Genomic DNA, 23,754 nt, shown 5'->3' with positions numbered 1-23,754 from the left:
TCCACCCCCACCCCATAAGGCAGCCCCTCCCCCTCTGGAGCCCCCCCCCCCCCAGCTGTACCTCCAGCAGGAAGTTTTCCAGGGAGGCCCATTGCACTCGGATGCCTTGCTGCAGCAAGCTGTGATGAGCTGGGGGAGGGGGGCCTGGGCCTTCCCTGGGCAGCTGCATGTCCTCCCCCCACACCGGCCTCCTGACTCCAGGCTCTTCTGCCTGCTGCCTCAGGCCAGGGGGTTCACACCCAGGTTCAACTCCCAGCTCTCCAGGGGTGACCCTGGGCAAGCTGCTTAGTTTACGCCCTGTCAGTTCCCCACCGGGACGAGAGGGGGTTATCCCCCCCCCCTTTGTCTGCTCAGACTGGGAGCTCACTGGGGCAGGGACTGACTCTGCACCCGGCCCCAGGGAACTCGGCTTTCGGCAGGTCTTAGAAGCAGGAGCAGTGTCCTAGTTACCTCCTGCATGTCGCTAGCCCTGCGGAACCCGTCCCCCGGCTGGGTCCAGCTGGGTGCACAGCTGGCTTGCAGCACCTCCCCAGAGTCCACTCCCTGCCTAACATGAGCCAGGCTGCCTTGGATGCAGGGCTATTTTAGGCCACAGCCCACATGCAATTAGGCCCTTAGCCACAGGAACGCTGGGACTCCCTCCCGGCCCCAGGCAGCGCTGGAGGAGAGCAGCTCTGACCGAGGGGCTGGCCCGAACCACCTGCAGGCTGGGAATTCGGGGAGCAGACCCCACCAACAGGAGGCCAGTCCTGATCAGCAGGATCCCCCTCTCCCCTCCAGTGCAGTCGAGGGCTACAGCACATGGGCAGTTCAGCAGGGCGAGGGGCTGGGGCTGTGCTGGAGGGAGCTTACAGGAGGGGTAAGCGTGCCCCCCCCAGACACTCGGGGGGGGGGGGCACTAACAGAGGAGCTCAATGGAGACGTCCTCTGAGCCACTCTCAGCCCATGCAAGGCTGACAGGTGCATGGGGCTGGGAGTCCGGACGCCTGGGTTCCGTAGCCAGCTCTGCCACTGACCCTGGGGGCGAGTCCTTTCGCTCCCGCTCCTGTGACCCCCACCCCCCTCAGGGACACTCCCCCATCTCGGGAAGCAAGCGAGCCAAGGTGAAATTACAACAGCCCCACGCGGATGCAAAACAGTCTCATTGTATTGATCAGAATCTGTGGCAAGCATTTTAACAGCAATGTCTGTGTCTGTACAAAACCTCCCCCCCCCACACCACAGCCAACCACACCCGTGTCCCAGCCACAGCCCCACCCCCCCTCTGCTATCTAGTGCTGCTTGGGGGGTGGGGGCTCCATTTTATCCAGCAGGGAGCCCTCCCGTGCTGAGCCACCCTCTTCCTGTGGCTATTTCCTGAGATAAGAACCAGCTTGGCTGAGAAGTTCCCCTCTGCTCCATGGAACCAGTTTCTCTCCCCTCCCCCAGCCAGTGAAGCCTTTTCCTGAAGGGCTGCAGGTCACCCACAGCCCCATCCTGCTCTCAGGCCAGGGCTGGCCCTGAGTGCCGACTCCTCCTTCCAGACAGCGGAGACGCCCCGGTAAGATGCTAGCTCGCCTGTGTCAGCCACCCCATGGGTGTGACCCTGCAGGGTGCTCAGCAGCCCGAGGGACGAGCAGTTCTGCTGGCGTCAGGCGGTTACAAAGGGATCTTCTCGCTCCAGCCCAACGCGTCACCGGGCAGAGTGGTGTGGGGGAGAGACAGACGCCCCCAAGGTTCAGTCACCTGTGCGCTGAGAGCCGGTGCCATAAATAGGGCTGAGACAGAAGCGCAGACTTTGCAGGAAGTCATGCAGAGCCCCAGCGCTGCGGAGACAGGAGGAGGATGTGGCTGGAACAGAGCTGAGCCACTGGCTGCTGGACGCCTTCCAGGGGAAAGCAGGGGGGACCCCACACCTCTCTGGACCAGGATGCTCCCCGCTGCATCGGGGAAGAGGGTGCCCGCTCGGAGATCGTGCTGGCTACAGCTCCATTCAGAGCACTCTGGGGTAGCGCCAGGATCCCTCTCTTCCCGGGACAGTCCTGTGCTTCCACGGCAGCCTGGCCCGCAGGAGACACGGGCAGGGCCACAGCCAGCCTCGCCCTCGAGGAAGGAGGAGTTGCTCTCTCCTCCTGTGGCCTCCCTGCCGATGGTACTGGCCTGAGGGCAGAGCCCGTTTGATGCTGCCCCAGACAGGCTCCGACCCATCAGCTCATCCGCCCCCAGAGCTATTGGAGGGGTTTGGTCACATGAGGTCTGGAAGCGAAGGGCCCCCCATGGCCCATCCCCCCAGGACACCTGAAAAATCCCCCCTAACCTGCAGACAGGCCCAGTTCCCTCCTCCAGCAGCTCCCACGAGCAGGCACCCAGGCTGCCGCTGGGGCTAGATCCAGCTCCCTCCCCCCCCATTCCCTTGCATGTTTCTTCTTCTGTGGGGGGAGCAAAAGTCCCCTCTGCCCTTCACAGCAGAGGCCCTGGCCCCACGCTCTGCCAGGGCCCCGGCACCAACCGGGATAATAAATAAATAAATAAACAAACCAAACTGCGTCAAACTTGGCTGCTCCATGGCCCCCGTGTCCCTGTGCCCCACCCCTGCAGCCAGCGCCCCCTACAGGTGGCTCTCCTCCTCTTCCAGGGAGCGGTTGAGTCCCGGGATGAACTTGAGGAGCCTTTTCCGGAAGCTGGTGTGTTTGCTCTTGTGGGGCGTGACTGTGCAGTTCTTTGGGTCACCCGGCCTGTCCCAGAAGTGCCCCACGGCCCCGTTGCTGCTGCTGGTGCATTTGACGCTGGCGCTGCGGGTCAGGGTGGGCCGGCGCTGGGAGAGGGCTGGGGGGGCGCTGCCCCCGCCCCGCCCCGAGTGCCCGTCCAGGGAATCGGCCGAGTCAAAGAAGCAGGTCTGGTAGACAGAGTCCTCGCTCTCCTCGGTGGCGGTGCTGACGCAGCTGGAGGTACTGCCCGCGCCCGACAGCATCTTCCCCAAGGAGAGGGAGCCGCTCGCGAGCCCAGCGCTGTACAGGCAGGAGCGGACGGATTCCAGCGTGTCGTAGACACTGGGGTCTTTCACCACGATCCCTGGGGGCACAAGGGCCGTGAGAACGGGCTGGGCACGACCGCACCGTGCAGCGGCCAGGCGGGCGAGGGCTTTGGGGCGTCAGCCCCCTCCCCGGCTGGTCTCAGCAGCTCCCATAGGGAAGGGCAGGCCGGGTGTGCTCCCACCCCCATCCCAGCACGGGGAGGTCCCCACCGCGCTCCGGCTGCTTTTCACTCCCACCGCAAAACACGCGCCCGGCGCCCGCACTCACCACGCACCAGCCTCTGCTCCTGCACCATCAGCGAGCGGTACTCCCCCCACTTCTCATACAGGGTTTGCTGCAAGACAGACAGGCCAGTTAGGGCTGCCTGGGGGGACCTGGCTGCGGGCGGACGGGCGGGTCGCTCACTCCAGGTCACAGCCTCACCTTTAGGTACTGCAGCCGCGCCTCCAGCTCTGCTCTCCGGATGGACGACCCATACAGCGTCTCCAGCCTGCAAGAGACCAACCAAATCGCAGCCCTCCATGGAGAAAGGGGGTCTCCCGCCAGCCTGCCCCCCCACCAGCAAAGGGGGTGTCCTCTGCAGACCCCCCCGTTTCAAGTCCCTGCCGCAAAGAGGCCCTGGATGTTTTTCTAGGCGCTCTCCCGAGTTCAGCCCAGCACAGGACAACTTGTCGCCAGGTGGGCTTCTTGGGCTGCCCTGGGGCCTGACACGGTCCCACAGCAGAGGGGAAGGAGCTCGTTACCAGGTGAAGGGGTCAGAGCCGGAGCAGGCTCCCTCGCAGCCAGGTGGGGCACTCCAAGGGTGGCCCGTCCCCCCAGGCTACGAGACCCCCAGCCGGCAGGGGAGACAGACGGGGGATGAGCGGGAGCTGCTCTAAGCAAGGCTGCGCCAGGGCAGCCCCCAGTCCCACTGAGACAGGGGTTATCTTCTGAGGAAGCCAGTTCCTGTGAGCACTGGCTGCTTCCTCCTGCCCCCTGGCCCGGCCCCACCTCTAGGACAAGCCGGCCAGGCACCAGAGCACTGGGGCAGCGGATCTCCACCTCCCACCCAGAGCACGGGGAACGTGTCCCAGCCCCAACTCTCCTGCCCCTCGGCCCCACAAGCCAGCCAGGCACCAGAGCACTGGGGCAGCGGATCTCCACCTCCCACCCAGAGCACGGGGAACGTGTCCCAGCCCCAGCTCTCCTGCCCCTCGGCCCCACAAGCCAGCCAGGCACCAGAGCACTGGGGCAGCGGATCTCCACCTCCCACCCAGAGCACGGGGAACGTGTCCCAGCCCCAGCTCTCCTGCCCCTCGGCCCCACAAGCCAGCCAGGCACCAGAGCACTGGGGCAGCGGATCCCCACCTCCCACCCGGAGCACGGGGAACATGTCCCAGCCCCAGCTCTCCTGCCCCTTGGCCCCACAAGCCGGCCAGGCACCAGAGCACTGGGGCAGCGGATCTCCACCTCCCACCCGGAGCACAGGGAACATGTCCCAGCCCCAGCTCTCCTGCCCCTTGGCCCCACAAGCCGGCCAGGCACCAGAGCACTGGGGCAGCGGATCTCCACCTCCCACCCGGAGCACGGGGAACGTGTCCCAGCCCCAGCTCTCCTGCCCCTTGGCCCCACAAGCCAGCCAGGCACCAGAGCACTGGGGCAGCGGATCCCCACCTCCCACCTGGCACACGGGGAACGTGTCCCAGCCCCAGCTCTCCTGCTCCCCGGGTGGCTGCAAGCGTCTCACCTGAGCACGTTCCCGGAGGCCTTGATGATTTCCACGATCTCGCGGTGTCGGATGCCCTCCACGTTCAGCCCGTTTACTGCGGTGATGGTGTCTCCTGGGAGACAGACAAAGCACTCAGAGCCGCCCTCGCCAGCGGCATGAACCTCAGCTCGGTGCCCCCGCAGGGGACTGGCTGATGCAGCCGACCCCTTCCCAGCCCCATGGATCTCCGACACTAACCCTGAGCCCTGCACAGAGGGGGCAGGGCAACCTGAGCCACATGGCACAGAAGGGACTTTCCCCAGGTTAAACTCAGGGCACAACTGGACAAGAACCCACAGTCCTGGCTCCCAGCCCCACCCCCCCGCTCTAACCACTAGCCCTCACCCCCTTCCCTGGGCCAGGGACAGAACCCAGGAGTCCTGGCTCCCAGTCACCACTGCTCTAACCACTAGCCCTCACCCCCTTCCCCGGGCCAGGGAGAGAACCCAGGAGTCCTGGCTCCTAGCTGGAATCTGGCTGGCCGGGAACATCCCAAGAACCAGCACATGGCCGAGCTCAGAGCTCTGTCTGCTCATGGCAGGCCCCATGCCCCAGTGAACCCTGCAGAGTCACTTCCTGCGCTGGGCTGCAGAGCGCCAGGCCGTGGCATGTGCGGTGCCGTGATAAGGCAGGGGACATGCCTGTGTGGCTGGCACCCGCCAGGGGCTGCGTGCAAACAGGAGCGATGCTTGTGACTTCCCCCTCGCGCCTCAGAGCAGTCAGCTCCCAGGGGCCCTGCAGCCCGGGGCAAGGCCAAGAAAGGGCAGAGGGGCTGACACCCAGGCGCCACGCAGGGAGCTGCCTTTTCCCCAACTCTCTCTCAGTTCTCCTCCTCCTCCCACTCGGCAGCTCCCAGCTCTGGTTACTTCTGTTCCACTTACCTTTAACCAGCGAACACTATTGTTAGTGAAACACGGGTCTGCCCCTGGGAGCCGGGATGCCTGGGTCCTACCCCGGCTCTGACCGCCTCCCCCCCATCCGTACCTCCTCCCGCCCCAGGGTGTGAGCTGGGGACCGAGCCCTGGGGAGCTGGCGCGATGCACTTACCGGGTGTGAGCCCCGCTAGCTGGGCTGGGCTCCCCTCGTGGACACGGCAGACAAAGGTGAACATTTCCACCCTCTTCTTGTCTTGGTGGTGGAGTCCATAGGTCTGGAATGAGCAGCAGCCGCCAGTTCGTTAGTGGGAAGGGCTGAGCGAGCCCTGGCCGGCCGGCGAGAGACACCGGAAGCCTCCAGCCCCGAGGTTAGCACCATCCATCTCCCAGCACCACGTTCCCTCCCCAGGTCCCTGCTACAGCTGAGGATCCAGGGACTGCCTACGCTGCCTCGCCCCAGCTCCGCGTCCCTGCACGTCAGGAGCCACCCCCCCAAACGTTCCCTATTTAACCAACATTTGCATAGTGCTTAGCAACGCACAGCGACGGGGGCCCCCTCACAGGCCCCCAGACCCAGCCCGCTCCAGATGGCTGCTTTGCGTGAGCTGCCGGCCCCCTCCCGCCATCTGAACCGTGACTGAGTCGGGGGCGGTTTCTGTAACTTCAGCATCATCGCTGCTAAAAATAAACCCTGGCTCAGATGCAGTTTAAAAATACTGTAAATGCAGAGCAAGGTCTGGTCTGAAACCAGGGCCGCTCCTCCGCCCCGCGAGCGCGCTACTGCTCTGGGGAGCAGCGCTGCCTGCAAACAGCCGAGCATGGGGCAACCCCACCCCCACGAACGGCTGCTACCTGCACCGCTGGGGCCGATACAGCCACACCCGGCCGCCCGGCACACTGGCTAGCCCCCGGCACCACCAGCCGGGAGGAGCGGCTAGGAGAGGCAGCCCTGGGTCCCCAGGGGGCCTTCCGGGTAGAACCATGATCCAAATCCCACTTGAGGTCTGTTTTCTTAGAGCGAGTGCCAGCTGATTTCTCTGCCCTCGGGGGTGGGGGCACTCACCTGGATCTCAAACCCAAATGTCTCTTCTGCCTCCTTCTCCAGCGTGATCACCTTCCTGGGGAGAGACAGGGTCATCAGCAGCGGCCTGACTCCCTGTTCCACCCCGCCCATGGCTGCGTGCCCAGAACAGAGCCACGGCCCCCAGGGCAGCGTCAGCACCGGTGATATCCCCCCACCCCAGCGGCGTCTCGCCCGCATGGAGCACGGCTACCAATCAACCCCCCTTGTCACAAAGCCCGTTCAAATCCCAGTGACATCTCCTCTCTCCCAGGGGCCTCGAGCCAGCGCAGAAGGGTTACGTGACTTGCCCAAGGTGACACAGCAGGTCAGTAGCAGAGCCAGGACGAGGACCCAGGAGGCCGAGCTCTTGGTCCCCCTGCTCCAGGCACCGGCCTGCAATCCCTCCAAGAGCTGGGGCTAGAACCCAGGAGTCCCAGCTCCCGGGTTTAAAGCAGGAATGATCCGAGGCCAGGGCCACATTTAATTATGCAGCTTCCCCAGCGAGGGGCAGGAGGGGGAAGAGACAGACACAGACGTGATGACTTCAGCATGGGCCCGACCCAGAGGGGAACCCCACCCTCCCACCCCGAAAGGGGAATCCACCTTGACTACCTGCCAGGCTCTGCGTACCAAGCATCAGGCCCCACCTCGCAGGCCCCCCCATGTCACAGCCGCCAGCGGGCTGGCCCCGCCGCTCCCCGAAGCGTGTTATTGAACAAGTTGCGTAAGCGTCTCCTGCCTGCAGCTAAGCAATTACGCTCCAAATGGGTTGATTCTCGTGCTCCAGAACAATGCAGGCAGGAAAGCGCCTCGTGCCCCTTGGCCAAGCAGCTGGTTCAGTGTTTTCACTGAATTAAGCCTTCGCAGAACAGCTCTCCCCCAGATTCAGCATGAGTCACTGGGCCTTCTCCGGGGCGGCAGGAGGCACAGAGATAAAGGAGCTATTGGCAAACCTGCGGTCAGGAAACCAGCTCTGACACTGCCTGGTGCTGTGAACTTGGGAGTGTCCCTTAACCTCTCTGCACCTCATGTCCCCCCACTGCAAATGGGGAGAGCGGCGCAGCCCTGGCAGAAAGCCTGGGAGGATGTGACGTGGGATGGCTCACAAGCCCTGCCCGCCATGTGCTGCCCAAGGGTTACCATCCTAGTCTCTACTGGAAGGAGCCTGGATTGCTGGCCCCACTTCCGGCACCCGAAACATCAGGGCTGTGATCGGTTTTACTTTCCCAAGGAGGCGGCTTGTCTGGGGCACTGGGGATCTCTGCTCCAGCATCGCTACTAATGCAACCCACCAGTGTTAACACTGCACTAGTGGAACACGTCTACGAGGGTAAAGCACCACTTGCACCAGTGCAACACGCCCCCCCCCCCCCGTGTCTGGGCTCCCAGTGCAGACCCGTTACCCAGCTGCAAGCCCCACTTTAAAGCCAGCGGCAGCATGTCTCCACCACCCACACTCCCAGACTCCTAAAGCAGACAATCCCTTCGGCTTATAATTAAACCCGGGAGCCCCTTCTCGAAGGGGATGCAGCTTCTTCCACAGAAAAAGAGCTGCCCTTCCAGCCGTCCCATTGACTCTAGCTAATGGCCACGCCAGCCCCATCAAGGGGACAGCCCGAGCCCCTGGGAAGCAGCAAGGCTGGGGGGGTCGCATGGGTGAGTTAGGACACCACCACGTACAGCCGGTTTGCAGCCTGAGACAAATCAGGTCCCAAGCACCACCTCACGCTCCAGCAGGACCCCGCACTGAGGGGCCGAGGGCTGGGATTTGTCCAAAGCCCTCTCAAAAGGGTCCATGTGCTAGAGACATCTGAAGAAGTGGGTATTCACCCACGAAAGCTCATGCTGCAAAACGTCTGTTAGTCTATAAGGTGCCACAGGATTCTTTGCTGCTTCTACAGAACCAGACTAACACGGCTACCCCTCTGATACGTGCTAGAGACAGCGACTTGGCTGCCAGCTGGATCCTTCTGGCACTTGGATAATTAAAGCCGGCTTTGAATTTCTGTTACATGCGCCACGGAGGCTGGAGAGGAGGCCTCCCTGGATCGGAGCCCAGCCCCTGCAAAGGCAGGAACCAGCGTGCGAGGAGGGGAAAAGCCCCCAGCACACACCTGGTTTGCCCCGATCAGGCAGGACAGCAGCACGCCGGCAGCACAAAATCTGAGGGGCCCTTTCCCAGCCCTGGTGTCAGCCTTGCAAAGGGAAACAATCCCACACCTTCAGGCAGCTGCTGTTCCAGAGGCCATTTACCGGCTCACGTGCGATGCGTCATGCCTGAGCGGGTATTTAACAAGCTCCACTGGAGGGCTCCCAGCTGCTCATCTGGCTCATAATGGGTCTTATTTCACGTGGGAGAATTTCACCCTCCGGTAAAGAAAATTCATCACTTCCCCCTGCCCCCACGCAATCACCTACCCCGGCTAAGCGCTCAAAATAGCCTTTATTTATAGACTTCTCTTTGCGGTTCAAACACACACGCTTCTGCCACTCGTTCATTGCTGTCATGGCCTTGCTAAAGGCCCAATCCTGAGCGGTGCTTGCGGCTTCTGAGCGGTGAATGGTCGCCCTGAAACCCCAGGAAGGCTGGGATAAACGCCAATGCTCTGAGAGGAGCTGCAGCCTCTGGGGCTTTTCAGCAGGTTTGTGTCCAGAGCCCAAATGGTTAATGGTTTTCCTGGCACGCAGCCTTGGTTTTATGATGCAGGCAGGATTTCTGGGCATGCTGGAGACCCACCCCCTGGAAGGTGTTCAGACCCCCTGACAGTCAGGTCCTCAGCCCCGCAACGCCCCCGCCCCATAGGCTCCAATCCCTCGCTGACTGCAGACCTTTCCAGCACCCTGGTGTGCAGAACTAGCCTACTGCACAGGAAAGAGACCACCCTGGCTTAACCAGGAGACCTTCGGTGATCTAAAACTCAAAAAAGAGTCCTACAAAAAGGGGAAATGCAGTCAAACGATAAAGGATTAATGTAAACAAATACCTCATATGTAGAGACAAAATTAGAAAGGCCAAGGCACAAAATGAGATCAACCTAGCTAGGGACATAAAGGGAAAAAAGAAAACATTCTACAGATACATTAGAAGCAAGAGGAAGACCAAGGACAGGGTAGGCCCGTTACTCAATGAGGGGAGAAAGGCAATAACAGAAAATATGGAAATGGCAGAGGTGCTTAATAACGTCTTTGTTTCGGTTTTCGCCAAGAAGGTTGGTGGCGATTGGACGTCTAACAGTGAATGCCAGTGAAAATGAGGTAGGATCAGAGTCTAAAATAGGGAAAGAACAAGTTAAAAACTACTGAGATAAGTTAGATGTCTTCAAATCACCAGGGCTGGTGAAATGCATCCTAGAATACTCAAGGAGCTGACTGAGGCGATATCTGAGCCATTAGTGGTTATCTTTGAGAAGTCATGGAAGACGGGAGAGATTCCATAAGACTGGAAAAGGGCAAATCTAGTGCCCATCTATAAAAAGGGGAATACGGACAACCTGGGGAATTACAGACCAGTCAGCTTAACTTCTGTACCCAGAAAGATAATGGAGCACATAATTAAGCCATCAATTTGCAAACATCTAGAGGATAATAAGGTGATAAGTAACAGTCAGCATGGATTTGTCAAGAACAAACCATGTCAAACCAACCTGATAGCTTTCTTTGACAGGATAACAAGCCTTGTGGATAGTAGGGAAGCGGTAGATGTGGTATAGCTTGACTTTAGTAAGGCTTTTGATACTGTCTCGCATGACCTTCTCATAAACAAACTAGGGAAATACAACCTAGATGGAGCTACTGTAAGGTGGGTGCATAACTGGTTGGAAAATCATTCCCAGAGAGTAGTTATCAGTGGTTCGCAGTCAGGCTGGAAGGGCATAACGAGTGGGGTCCCTCAGAGATCGGTTTTGGGTCCAGTTCTGTTCAATATCTTCATCAATGATTTAGATACTGGCATTGAGAGTACACTTATAAAGTTTGCGGACGATACCAAGCTGGGAGGAGTTGCAAGTGCTTTGGAGGATAGGATCAAAATGATCTGGACAAACTGGAGAAATGGTGTGAACTAAATAGGATGAAATTCAATAAGGACAAATGCAAAGTGCTCCACTTAGGAAGGAACAATCAGTTGCACACGTACGAAATGGGCAATGACTGCCTAGGAAGGAGCACTGTGGAAAGGGATCTGTGGGTCATGGTGGATCACAAGCTAAATATGAGTCAACAGTGTAACACTGTTGCAAAAAAAGCAAACATCCTTCTGGAATGTATTAGCAGGAGTGTTGTAAGCAAGACATGAGCAGTAATTCTTCTGCTCTACTCCACGCTGATTAGGCCTCAGCTGGAGTATTGTGTCCAGTTCTGGGTGCCACATTTCAGGAAAGATGTGGACAAATTAGAGAGTCCAGAGAAGAGCAACAAAAACAATTAAAGGTCTAGAAAACATGAGCTATGAGGGAAGATTGAAAAAATTGGGCTTCTTTAGTCTAGAGCAGAGAAGACAGAGGGGACCTGTAACACCCTTTTATGTACTTGAAAACTTATCAAGGATGAGGGAGAAAAATTGTTGTTAACCTCTGAGGATAGGCCAAGGAGCAATGGGCTTAAATTGCAGCAAGGGCGGGTTAGGTTGGACATTAGGAAAAGGTTCCTAACTGTCAGGGTGGTTAAGCACTGGAATAAATTGCCCAGGGAGGTTGTGGAATCTCCATCATTGGGGATTTTTAAGAGCAGGTTGGACAAACATGTCAGGGATGGTCTAGATGATACTTAGTCCTGCCAGGAGTGCAGGGGACTGGACTAGATGTCGTCTCAAGGTCCCTTCCTGTTCTATGATTCTATCAACTCCCACCGGGCCAAGCTGCACATCGGTCTCCAACCCCAATGGCCCCTCAGCCCACCCGCCTGCCCCCAGCCAGGGGAGCTCGTTACAACTGGAACGCTTCCGAGGCACTCATTGACTGGTTCACTCCTGGCATCCCCACTCGGCTTGGCAGGGGTTGAGAGCACGGAGGGAACCAACGTTCCTGCCCAAGCCCAGGGCAGCTGCGTTTGCGGTGCAGAGGGAACATTTAAACTTCCCTGAAGCTTTAGGAATTCACGGAACTTCTCTTTGATATTAGGTTGGGTTATTTTTGTTTGGTTGTTTTTTACAATCCGCCTCCCTCCCTTGCCGGCAGGCCACCCTGGGGCTGTTCCCTTCACCCCCTGCCCTGGCCCAGCCCCCCAGACCACAAGCCCGTTTGCATGCCTGACCTGGGACAGCTGAGGAGTGGGCACCGCCTGGCGTCGCAGCCACACCTGGGGGTAAGTGCCCCTGACTGTTAATGGCCGAAACCCAAGAGCTGATCAGAAGCTGGAGGCTGCTTTTTATGAGCCTGTCGAGATGCTAACGAGTAGGCTGCTCTGGCTGGGAGAGGGGGAAGGAGGCTGCCGTGCTGAGGCCAGAGCCCGGTTATTGTTTGGGGTAAGGAAGCGGTGTGGCTTACCGGTGCTGCTCCGGGGACTGGCTCAGAGATTTCCATCGGCATCCAGAGCCCTAGGAGAGCGCGAGAAAACAGACCGTTAGATCGGCCGATCCCTTCCCCCCCATGCCGGCATGCAAATGCCGACGCTTCCCCCCGGGACCCCGGAGCGTTAGCCAGGGCCTGAATCCGAACAGTTCCACTGCGAGGTTCAGTCCTGCAGCTTGAGTCAGCCGGGGCCGAGCCGCGGGGCTCTTACTGCAGTGGAGAGGGACCCTGGAGAGGGTCCCCTTGGCACTGCCTGGGCCTGCGAGCTGCCTTGGGGACCTGCCAACAGCCCCAGGAGGCGTCAAGCCAGACGTGTCCTGCGCTCCATTCCCGCCCCAGCCCGATACCAGGGAGCAGACTGCACTGCCGGGTGAGATGAGACACCAAGGTCCTGCTGTGCTTTCGGATCCCACTGTCCCTCTTCGCGAGAAGGCCAGCAACCTCGGGAAAGGTCAGCTGGGCAACTGCCCCCCCAGGGAAACGGCACACTGGATTCCAGAATGTGCAGCGCTGATGGGTCATTTCAGCTGGCTGCACCTCACCCCAGACGCAGCTGCATTTTGACAGAGTCTGTGAAGCACTTGGGAACGAGACGAGCTACAGAGGACAAAGAGCAGGCCCCGCTCTGGCCGCAAGCAGGGCCCACCAGGCCAGGGCTGCACCAGGGGACAGATCAAATCATGCTTTGGTTTAAGCTGGAGCTTGCATCTGTTTGACACTTGTCCCCTGGTCTGACGTCAAACGGAATCGCTGGCTCCTGTCACGTTCTGTGCATTGCGTGCTGTGGCAAGCGCTCTGTGGGGCTGGGAGATGAAAGCCCCGCAGACAGAAAGCCTCTTTGTTTTCCTCTAAAGTCAGATTTTTAATGCGAAATTCAACAATCCCCCTCATTGTTGATCATTTAAAAAATGGGGAACCAACGCCTGTTGGGAGGCAGCAGCAAGGCAGACGAGCCAGATGAATTAGCATCAGTGGATCACCCCGAGGTGGGCGGCCCCGGGACCCACTTCATAGTCGGCCATAAGAATTTCAGACATCTCGGCCGAGGCATAAGTAGCGGCTGACTATAAAGACGGGGCTTTGTCACCAAGTGTCTTTTTTTGCTGCTCTTTGGTTCAACCCGGTCCCCGCTTGCAGTGGCCAAGAAGCAGACAGCAGGTTTTTATTAAACTGCCTTTGAAAAGCCCAGCTGCCCCCACCCCACACAAGTGGAATTCGGTTTGAAAAAAAACATGGACTAGAACCCTGCCTCAAGCTCCCTGGATCACTGGCCAAAGCCTCCGTCTTCCCGGGGGCTCGACTGCACCCTCAGCCCAGTGTACCCCCCCTTAGCACCCTGCCCTCGCCAGTCGGGCTCATCTTCCTGCCACTGCCTTATCTACACTCCTAGGAAGGGCTGCCCCATGGGCTCCGCTGGTCTGGCCGCCATCTGCCGAACGCCGCCCCGGCCAATTCTGCGGTGCTAGCGGGCAGGACGCGGGCACAGAGCAAGCCCAGTCGGGGATGCAGCTAAGCATGCAAGCCGGCCGGCCAGCCAGCCACTGCAGCCACCAGGGTTCTCCAAGCTCCTGCACCGCACAGAGAATAAATAAATACTCCAGAGGCCCGGTCACAGCCCTTCCTGAGCAGAGCAGAGCGAGGCAGCTTCAAACAGCAGCCAGCTGAGAGCTGCTACTTTTCTCTCCAATGATAAACATTATCCCCCCATTTGGTCCTTGGCAGAATCAAACCATTAGACATCGACCAAGGACCCGGTGTCGCCACGTGTAATTAAACAGACTCTTGTGCAAACATGCGCTTCCAACACGAAGCCCGAGGTAGCACTGACAGACACCACGCCCTGTGGCTGGGGCATTGTTACTTCTGCTGGGGTGGCAGGTGGGTAACGATGGGCCACACCTGCCAGGGCTGCCCTCCCCAGCTGGGACGTGCTGGAGTCAGAGGGGGAAATTTAATCTGCCCCCACCCCCCCAAAAAGAGGGAGCTCTGTGCTCAGAGGAGCCAGGTGCTGATAAATTTACATCGAAACTGACCATGCAAATGGCTCTGTGCCTCCTATGGAAATCCAGGTTTTGAAAGTGAAATGCGCCGGTCCTGCTCCCCGACAGCTCCATAAACAAACCACACAGTTCATCCACTCGCTAGCAGAGCTGGTTTCCTGCCTGGGGCTGGAGGCACCAGCACCTGGGTGGGGCCTTCTTTGCGACTATCCAGCTTTCTTCAAGTTTCTGCACAGCTGAGTTTCAGCCTGGAAGACCCCAGACCGTGCACACAAGAGTGCTCACAAGCCACTGGAGTGCAACTGGCTTGGGGGTGAAGGGCAGTGTCGGGAGGCACAACGGGGGGGGAGGGGGGGCGAAGAGAGATTTGGGTAAAGGATCAGGGGAAGGCAGGTTGTTATCATTAGCATCCAAGCAGAGAAGTACTGGGCCTGCCCAGAACACACGTCTCTGTCCTCCAGAGGTTCTGGGAAGCTAAGTGGATGCAAAGGAGTAAACCCAATGCACTGTGCAGCCAACCCCCTGGACACCTACCCCAGACGCACTGAAGCCCTGTTCTGGCTGATGCTGGCTAGGTCGTATTTGCCTCTGGCACGAACACAAGGCCTGCTGCCCCCTTTCGCTTTGGCAGCCTTTCGACCGTTCCTTCTGCCAGCTCCAGGACTTGGAATGGCGTCATCTCCTGGGCTTGGAACCCACTGCACCAGGATGTCCAACCATTTCAAACGTGATGATCACACCACCAAGTCATCCCCTCCAGCAGTGACCCCCCACCCCTCCCAGGAAGTTTGATGTGGAAACTATTCCACCCCACTCCTCCTCACCAGGAAATTCAGGAACCAGGGAGCTAACAGTGCAACTCTGCAGAAGCTACATCCATGACCTCCTAGTTAACTGAGAGTTTCTTGGCAGAGCATCAGCCTCTAGATTCACTTCTCTTCTGAAGTTCTTAGCAACACCCGACTCTCAATTCCCCCCTCTCTCCGCCACATCTAGCCCCGAGCCACTTGCAGGAAGCTTCCTCTGCGAGACTGAAAGTCTCACTTGCTTTGAGAAGGACGGCTAGGAACGTTTGTGCAATGCCTCAGACCTGGGCGCCAGCCTCTGGTTCAGCACGGAAGGGGCGTCCCCCACAGCGTCTGAGCAGCCAGGAGCCCGCGTCAGGCCCAAGAACGAGTGCGTAAAGCACACAGAGTCCTAGAAAGAGTCCGAGTGTCGGGCCAAGAGCTTCCACGCACTGGGGGACCGGAGCACGGCCAGCTGAAGGCAAAAGGGCCCGTCTTGCTGCCCCCTCCCGCCAGCCTCAATGCCTATTTGCTACTTTGTCCCCCCAGTCTCCATGCCTCCCGCCCCCTCTGTCCTGCCAAGTCAGCCCCCGCTGCCTTCAGAGCCCTCCCAGGTGCCTTCCCTCCTGGCCCCTGGAGTCAAAACTCCTGCCGGCCTCCCAGCACATCCTGTCTGATCTGCCTGGCTCAGGCTGCGCCCCGCTGCGCCCCGCACCGGCCGCCTGCGCCCCGCACCGGCCGCCTGCGCCCCGCACCGGCCGCCTGCGCCCCGCCCCGCACCGGCCCGGCCGCCTGCGCCCCGCACCGGCCCGGCCGCCTGCGCCCCGCTCCTCTAGCGCTCTTCACCCAGAGGAACGTGCCGAGCGGTATTATCCCGCTTTCCGGCTGGGACATGCCCTACTCAGGGTCACAGCCAGTCAGCGGCAGTGCTGGGTGCAGACCCCGAGAGCCCTGACCCCCAGTTCTGCACCAACGCGCAGCCCGCACCACAGGGGGCTAGAATCAGACAAGAGGCTGTTAGAGCGACAGGTTGGTGCATCTGTATCATTCACTCCCAACTGGTTCAGCTTGTGACACAGGAGTTCTCAGCCAGGGCTGCAAACTCCGCTTTCTGCGTGGGCACCGAGGGAGGAACAGCATAACTTCCCGGACACACAAACCCCCCACAACCGTACGAGATTCCAGCATCCCTATTTAGGTGACAGTTTTTCTGTCTTGGCAGGAGACAAGAGAATCCACTTTGCTCTTCGGCAGCTAGTGACGCCTCTGACTACATAGGCAGCACTTAAAAACCACCCCCCTCACCCCAGCGTTGCATTGATGTGGCTTAGCCACAGAGATCAAAAACGCAACTAGACATGGTTTCCACAGCTCCATTCCTGACCTCACACACGTTCACCACCCTCATGTAGAAAAGCTTATTGAAAAAGGGAACCTGAGAAGTCATTTGTTTCTTTGTCTCCCCATCAATTGTTTCATTATGTTCCACACTTCCTGGACAATTGCGTCAATGTGTCCTGAAGTGGTCGTGACACCATGGAACCCAGAGCCAAGCCTGCTGCGCCATCACAGGCACCCCACAATCACATGCTCCCAAGAGCTGATCACTTCAGAACTTGCAGCCTGAGTGAGGCTCCACCAAGAGCTCTGCATTCAGCGCTCCTGGTGAACAGCAGTGAGTGTTTTCAGGCTGCCAGAGGGATGGGGAAGCTGGGCAGGAAGTGAGTCCTTATTTCTCCAGTAATGCCTTCACGCACAGCATAGCTCCAGGGCCTGCGTCTCACATAACTGACCGTGAACTCCCCACTAGAGGATATTACTAAGGGAAGCAAGTGGTTTCGACAGCTGTCAGAAGAGGACTGACCATTGAACTGCAGCCAACAAGGGGTGTTCATACTAATGTACAGCCTGTGTTCTGACCCTAACCCCCATCCCACCCCTTGCTGGGCTGTCTCTTACTTGGGCGGCATGTTCTCAGGACCTCCCTTTGCCTGCAAAGCACTGGTGCTGTAGGAAGGGTATGAAAAACGGCATCCATTGTCCCAATACTTAGGTGAACATTATAAGCGTTATCAATCCTTATGCTTCTGGTCATGGCTGCCAGCTGGGCTCAGGAAGGAATTTCTCCTCCCCTGCTTGTCACTTGGAAATCTGCACAGCTAGGAGACATTGTGGGGTTTTATGGCCTCCCCTGAAGCACTGGCCACAGGGAATTGCTCCAAAACGGGTCCTGGCTTCCAGTTCCTTTTCCAGGTGGAATTTGAGGGGTTTGATGTGACCTGACTAAACCCCTGCAGGTTGAGAGATATCAAAGGCAACTATTGATGGCAAGTATCAGGGAGTAGCCATGTTAGTCTGTATCCACAAAAACAACAAGGAGTCTGGTGGCACCTTAAAGACTAACAGATTTATTTGGGCATAGGTTTTTTTTACCCATGAAAGCTTATGCCCAAATAAATCTGTTAGTCTTTAAGGTGCCACCGGACTCCTTGTTGTTTTTATTGATGGCAAGTTGATTAGAGGGACAATTTATATTGCGAGAGACAACGTCTGTTTTTGGACAGATGGCAGAGAGTTACGGCTGCTTGTCCCTATGCTCATATGACTTCTAGCATGTGCACAAGCACCCAGAACCCTGAATAAGTGCTTTTGACACAAATACATGCTGACGAGATAGGAATGCTCACACTACAGCAGACTGTGGGCTACGCTCCCGTAGTTCTGCCGACACGGCCCTTTCTTCCCCACCGACAGCCAGTTCTCTCTTGGGAAAGTTTTGGTAACTTGGTTCAGGACACAGCAAACTTTCTAAACGAAGACATTTCAAACACTTCACTTTCCAGCACCCTAGTATTTACTTTCTCATCATGCCCAGCAGATTAAGCCAGTTACCAACTTAAGCCCCAGTTTTGGAAGCAACCCTTTTACATGGACCGCCAGGGGCTTTTTCCAGGGACCAGCCAAAGCAGTCCGTTGACGGCCTTAGACAGAAGGTCTCTCAGGACACGAGGGGCGAAGTTTCTTAAAGTTGTTTTCCTCTATGTTGCACAAACTTTTCAGTGACCATGGCCATGTAATGATCCTAAGGTGTTCTCTTTCCACTGGAACGCGTCAGGTCAGATTTAAGCCCCACATTTAAGCATCGTGTATAATCAGCTTTTACAGAGGTCAGTGGAAAATTCTGAGACTTTTTTTTTTAAGAAGAGTTCCAGCGAGAAGTTAGGTTTAAAACCCAACAATTCCCTGCACTGTTTACAACCCAAGCATTGTGGCACTGGGCTGGGGCATGAAAAGCTGGGAGTGAAATGACCTAGAGAACCCTCACAAAAGCAAAACCAACTAGCTTCTTCATTGCCTGTGTTACTGGTGAGAGGCAGGCAGGAAGGAAACCAGCCCAGAGCCAGAACTGCAGCAGATCTTTGTAACCTTCGCTTTACCACCACAAACTGGCTCTCTGGAGAGATGAGTTTAACCCATCAGCATCTCTAAGCATTAAGTGGAACATACCACTGATTTATATGCAAAAAGTTACCCCCCCCCGCCCCGCCCCGCAATCTCCTCCTCTCCAAGTTGCACAGAACTCCAGCCATGCCGAGTTTGATGATCAACAAGGGGGACAAGCTGTCTGCGGTGCCAATCTGCTCCCAGGAACTGCCTGCTCAGAGCAGTGGCCCAGCTAGCCCAGTGCCCCATCCCCGGCAGGGGCTGTTTCAGAAGATGCAAGAAAGCCTGCAGGGAGCAGGTACCGGGAAGCCTGCCCGCCCTGTCTCTGCTTCTCCCTAATGCCCACCCTGCTGGGGTCAGTTCAGACCCTAAAGCAGGAGGATTTAAAGGCACCATCTCAGCGCCCGCAGCAGCACGGCAGGCCCCGGGGGGTTCTGGATGCTCTCGGAGGGCTGAGTCTCAGCAGGGGAAGCTGGCCCTGGGGGTGCCATAGGGCCGGGGTGGCATTACAGCACAAGAGGGACACGCCCTAGGGCTGGCGGGTCCCTGGGGACCAAGGGAAACCCGCGGCCTTTCCCTGCATCCCACACACCATGGGTGGGGAGGTGACGCATTGGGACAACACAAGGTGCCGGTTGCACCCCAGGGAGGAGCCAAGTCCCTGCTGGGGGCGAGGGGGTCACACGGCAGTTGGTCCATAGCCTGTGGGCCCAGTGGGGTAGGAGGGGGGCCTCGGTCCCGGCTGGGGGGAGGTCTAAGGGGCAGCGAGGGTCCGGACACGGGAGAGGGGGTTTGGTCCCGGTGGGGGGCTCGGTCCCAGTGGGGGGGTCTAAGGGGCAGGGAGGGTCCGGACGCCGGGCTCGGTCCCGATCCTGGTTGGGGAGGGGGGGCGCTCGGCCCCGGTTCCGGTCGGGGAGGGGGGGAGGGAAGGGCCTCTGTCCCGTTTGGGGGAAGGGAGGCTTGGTCCCGGGAGAGGGGGCGTCGGTGGTGGTGGGGAGTCTCGGTCCCGGTCAGAAGGAGGGGAGGGGTCTCGGTCCCGGTCGGGGGGGGGTGTCTAAGGGGAAGGGAGGGTCCGGACACGGGAGGGGCTCGGTCCCGGTCGGGGGAAGGGGAGAGGGGGGAAGGGGGCTCGGACCGGTCAGGGGAAGGGGAGAGGGAGGCTCGGTCCGGGTCCCGGTCGGGGTGGGCGGAAGGGGGGCGGGAAGGGGGGGGGCTCGGTCCCGGTTCCGGGGAAGGGGGGAAGGGGGGGGGCTCGGTCCCGGTTCCGGGGAAGGGGGGAAGGGGGGGGGCTCGGTCCCGGTTCCGGGGAAGGGGGGAAGGGGGGGGGCTCGGTCCCGGTCCCGGTCGGGGGGAAGGGGGGCTCGGTCCCGGTCCCGGTCGGGGGGAAGGGGGGCTCGGTCCCGGTCGGGGGGGGCTCGGTCCCGGTCCCGGGGAAGGGGGGAAGGGGAGGCTCGGTCCCGGTTCCGGGGGAGGCTCGGTCCCGGTTCCGGGGGGGGAAGGGGGGGCTCGGTCCCGGTCCGTACCTTGCGTGCCCGGGGCAAGGTGCCCCCGGAGGCCGCCAGCGCCCGGTACATCTCGGCCGCCCGGCAGCCGCCCAGCGCCGGGAAGGGGCCGCCCCCCGCGGGCCCCGGGTCCAGGGCAGCTGCCCCCGCCGCATCCTCCTCCTGGGGCTGCAGCCGCCGCAGCCGCCGCAGGGTCATGGCCGGGCGTGGGGCGCGGGCCGCCGGCGCACGAGGCTATATCGGCCCGGGGGGGGCGGAGCCGCCGGAGGACACGCCCACCGGCCGGGGACACGCCCTCTTCCACACAGGCCCCGCCCCGGCAGGGAGAGGCCACGCCCCTTCCTACAGGGACCTCCGCTGCGCCACGCCCCCGGGGCGGGGAGACCACGCCCCTTCGGTCATACCCACCGCCTGCTTCCACGGACGCCCCGCCTCTAAAGATGGGAGGCCCCGCCCCCGTCCAGGGAAACTCCATCCTGCGGCTCACATACCTCGCCCCTTCCCCGAGTAAAGCTGGGCCCCAGCTCAGAAACCGCCCCAGGAGCCCCCCTCCTTCCAGGGAAACTCCTCCCCATGGCCCATAAACCCCACCCCAGCATATTAGCTCCATCCCCTTCAGGAAACTCCTCCCCATGACACAGAAACCCCACCCCCCTAATGTTCGCAATTGCAAAGGATAGATGCTGGGGAGCAGTCGTGTTTATTCCCTGAGCCTGGGGCATCCATCTCAGACAGGGGACAACAGGCAGCACCCACTGGAGGGTTTTCTCCTATTCAGGGGAGGAATCCAACTCTGGTGGCCAGAGTGTGATCCCACGGCTGCTCTCTCGCCACCCCGTATGTGGCAGCTCAGGCACTCTTGGATAAGAGTGCTACCGGTCTTTAGCCATGCACGGACGAATCTCAGCACCGCCAGGGAGCCAAAAATTATGTCCTTAGAGAGTGGAAGCCTCAGTGGTAAAGAGTCTAACACACTAACTTCAAGAGCCCATCACTGCACCTGCCTCCTTGTCTGCTTCATTGTAGATCCTGGACCAGGCTCAGCAGCCCATTTGACCAGAGCTGTAGCAGCCACGCGTTGGCTTTGCCTGGGTTCCTCCCCACACTGTGACAGCATCTCAGACAATAACCCAGCCCGAGAACTGGAGGGCAGTCTGCAACGCCTAGCCTGCAGGATCCAGAGGCCAGGACCTGGATGTCACACTCTGACACCTGCATACAAGAAAGAGAGAGAGGTTATTATTAAATTTATTAGTATTATTCAAAGGGGGCCCAAGACCAGCGAATTGGAGTGTCCAACTTGATACACCTTGAAGGGAGCTGATTTTCAGAGGGGTCCATTTCAGGTGATTCGAGTTAGACACCCAAAACTGAGGCATGCTGAAGCACTAGACACCTGGGAGAATCTTGGCTGGTGTATTTCTAGGCATACCCCACGATATGGAGTTATCTGGAAAGAGGCACTGTCGGGTTAAAACAGTCATACGTTCACAGGTGCAGCTGTGTTAGCGATAACACCTCTGGTTAGCAATGCTAAACTCATTTAAAACTCCTGTATTTACTGTATTTTTCACCAATGATGCACCCCCCCGCCCCTTGTGCATTTCTTTCAGTTTGGAAAATGGATTATGACTTGTCAGTGTCATGATTTGGTCGTCATGCATTCACCAAGGGCCAGATCCTGGAGTGGGGTCCACAGGTACAGAGCTCATTGCAAGATCAGGGTTTCACACCCTTCCTGCACCGTTTGGTAGCAAACGCTACAAGGAGATGTTTAAATCTAGAAAGACCTTTAATGGAAAGCAGTTCTATCAAACAAATAGATTAACTCATTTCTATTCATGCCAGGGTCTGTAAAGAGGAGGTTTGTTTGGGGGCCATCTGAATGTGCCCCTTAGTCAATTAACGAATTTCCGTTTATTATTTATAAGACGTAAAGGGCCCAGCCAAGGGAAGGGTTATCATTTGTTTTACAGATGGGGAAATGAAGCCCAGAGAGATGAAGTGAATGGTCTGAGGTCACCCAGGAAGCCAGGGTCGGAGCTGGGAGTGGAACCAGGTGCCCTGCGTCACAGTGCACGGCCTTACCCACAAGATTCATTTTCCTTTCACGCTAAAACCGAGCTCAGCCGGTGACGATTTTATGCAGGTCAGACGTAGGCCCAGCCACAGTGACCCTTGTACTAAGAGTGCAGCACTGAGTGGGCTTCTTTATAGGAAGCACCAAAAAGGAGAAGTGAAATACAGAAGTGCTGAGTCATGTTCTCCCCCAGGACATGTACACGCGACGCTGGGGGTGAGCTGCACGCGCCCACTGAACCGGACACTTGCTGGCACACTCGTATGACCTCGTTAAGGATTATAGCGTGTGAAGGGGCCGCGCACAACTTGCATTGTTCATGTTAAATAAATAATAATTGCATCGCCCCCTTTTGGACAGGTGGGGAAATTGAGGCACGGAGCACGTGGCAGCCTGGTGTTCGGAGATGCCGCGCCTCGGCAGCAGGGTGTGAATGACTTGCACAGGCACACGGCAAGGCAATGCCAGCCCAGAAAAGAAGCTGGTGAGCTAACTACAGGAGCTGCCACCTCCGTAGCTTTAGCCGCTGTCCTGGACTCCTGTGATGGAGCCCAACCCAGATTTTTCAAAGGGACACCAGGGCTACGATAGCTGACCACCCCGCTGCTCTTCCTGCTTCCCCAGCAGCAGTAGGCTCCGTAGTGACTCTGGTTTCTCTCCCACCTGTGCACGGGCTGTGCAGTGCGGAGAGCGGGTAGAACCAGCCGCGTTATCAAAGCCAGTCTGGGATCAGACGTGGGAACACCCTTTGCATTTCTGTGGTGCCTTTCGTTCCCGGGGCTCAGCAGACATTCACTACGTAGGCCTCACCCCATCCCTGCGGGAGCAGGCAAGGGCTCCCTCCTGCCCGACTTACGCTGTGCTTTTCAGCCAGGCAGCCCAAAGGTCTTCCCCAACACCGGTATCCGCCCTCGACACAGAGAAGGGGACTTGCTGAGGGTCACACTGCAAGGCAGGGCAGCAGAACCAAGATCTACCTCCAGTCTTTAGCACTCTGCACTGGGCCACACTGCCTGGCATCTCCCCTACCCCACTTCCTGCAGCGCTGTCCGTTGCTCAGAGGTTCCCCAGCTTTGTACTGACCCAGGCCTAGCCTGCCTGGGTTCCTAGCCTGTCACTGGGAGTCACTTCCCCTCACCGTGCCTCCATTTCCCCAGCTGTAGAATTATACCTAGACCATACAGAACCTTCTGAGACATCTCCAACCGACCTTGGGAAAGTGCTTTGAGATCCTTGGCAAAATAGGCGGCAGAAGGGAATATTTGTATTTACTGACGGCCCACTGGTGAGCTTCCTCCAGGACAGAGGAACCTCCCTCCGAACACAGGGTCCAAACACAACAGGAGCTGAAGCTGCAGCTCTGGCTTCCTTTGGCTTGGAGTCAACTTATCTGCAGGCGTGTGTCGCCCTCTGTTGTCCATCTTGCTCAATTGCAAAAGAGGCTTCCCTCCAAGTACGTCGTGTCTATGTAGTTACTCACACCCCCACTGGGTTTGTGAGCCCCCCAAAATGAATCCAAGAAGAGTCCCATTCCGTGATGTGAAGAAGGAACTGGGAAGAAGCTACAGACCCTAAATCACCAAACTTTCTGGTTTCCTCCTTCCCCTGTAGATAAGCCAAAAACACTGAGGTTTTACATGTGTCGCATGACTGATTATGGCTTTGTATAGCACCTCGCACCTTGCCGGCCCTACTGAACCAGGGAATAACGGGGAGCAGAGTGTCTAGCGCAGCCAC

General features: G+C 58.5%; 1 protein-coding gene across 2 annotated transcripts; it reads right to left on the bottom strand.

Annotated features, from left to right (window-relative positions):
• Positions 1-989: 989 nt before the first annotated feature.
• TAMALIN (trafficking regulator and scaffold protein tamalin) lies at positions 990-23,754 on the bottom strand. 2 transcript variants are annotated; one of them, XM_044995304.1, is made up of 9 exons: positions 23,228-23,754; positions 20,938-21,149; positions 12,183-12,232; positions 6,700-6,754; positions 5,809-5,911; positions 4,741-4,834; positions 3,438-3,504; positions 3,282-3,348; positions 1,000-3,051 (listed from the first exon to the last, which is right to left on the bottom strand). In XM_044995304.1, exons 2-9 carry the CDS (start codon positions 21,052-21,054, stop codon positions 2,588-2,590), a joined length of 1,017 nt encoding a protein of 338 aa, XP_044851239.1. In that variant the 5' UTR covers positions 21,055-21,149; positions 23,228-23,754; the 3' UTR covers positions 1,000-2,587. The 2 variants fall into 2 exon arrangements, with proteins under 2 accessions (XP_044851238.1, XP_044851239.1); XM_044995303.1 differs by lacking the exons at positions 20,938-21,149; positions 23,228-23,754 and adding an exon at positions 19,959-20,135 and having other exon boundaries at positions 990-3,051.

Source organism: Mauremys mutica, chromosome 20, assembly GCF_020497125.1.
Source record: "Mauremys mutica isolate MM-2020 ecotype Southern chromosome 20, ASM2049712v1, whole genome shotgun sequence".
NCBI classification, from domain to species: Eukaryota; Metazoa; Chordata; order Testudines; family Geoemydidae; genus Mauremys; species Mauremys mutica.
The sequence above is the reverse complement of the archived record's forward strand: the minus strand, read 5'-3'. Positions and strand labels throughout refer to the sequence as shown.

Bases quoted from the DNA above. Each gene is read 5' to 3' on its own strand.
- TAMALIN (XM_044995303.1), bottom strand. From the start codon at position 20,135: ATGACCCTGCGGCGGCTGCGGCGGCTGCAGCCCCAGGAGGAGGATGCG. The intron at 5,912-6,699 runs GTGAGTGCCCCC...TGCTCATTCCAG, and splicing joins CATTTGGGTTTGAGATCCAG to ACCTATGGACTCCACCACCA. The intron at 3,349-3,437 runs GTGAGGCTGTGA...TCTGTCTTGCAG, and splicing joins CGCGGCTGCAGTACCTAAAG to CAAACCCTGTATGAGAAGTG.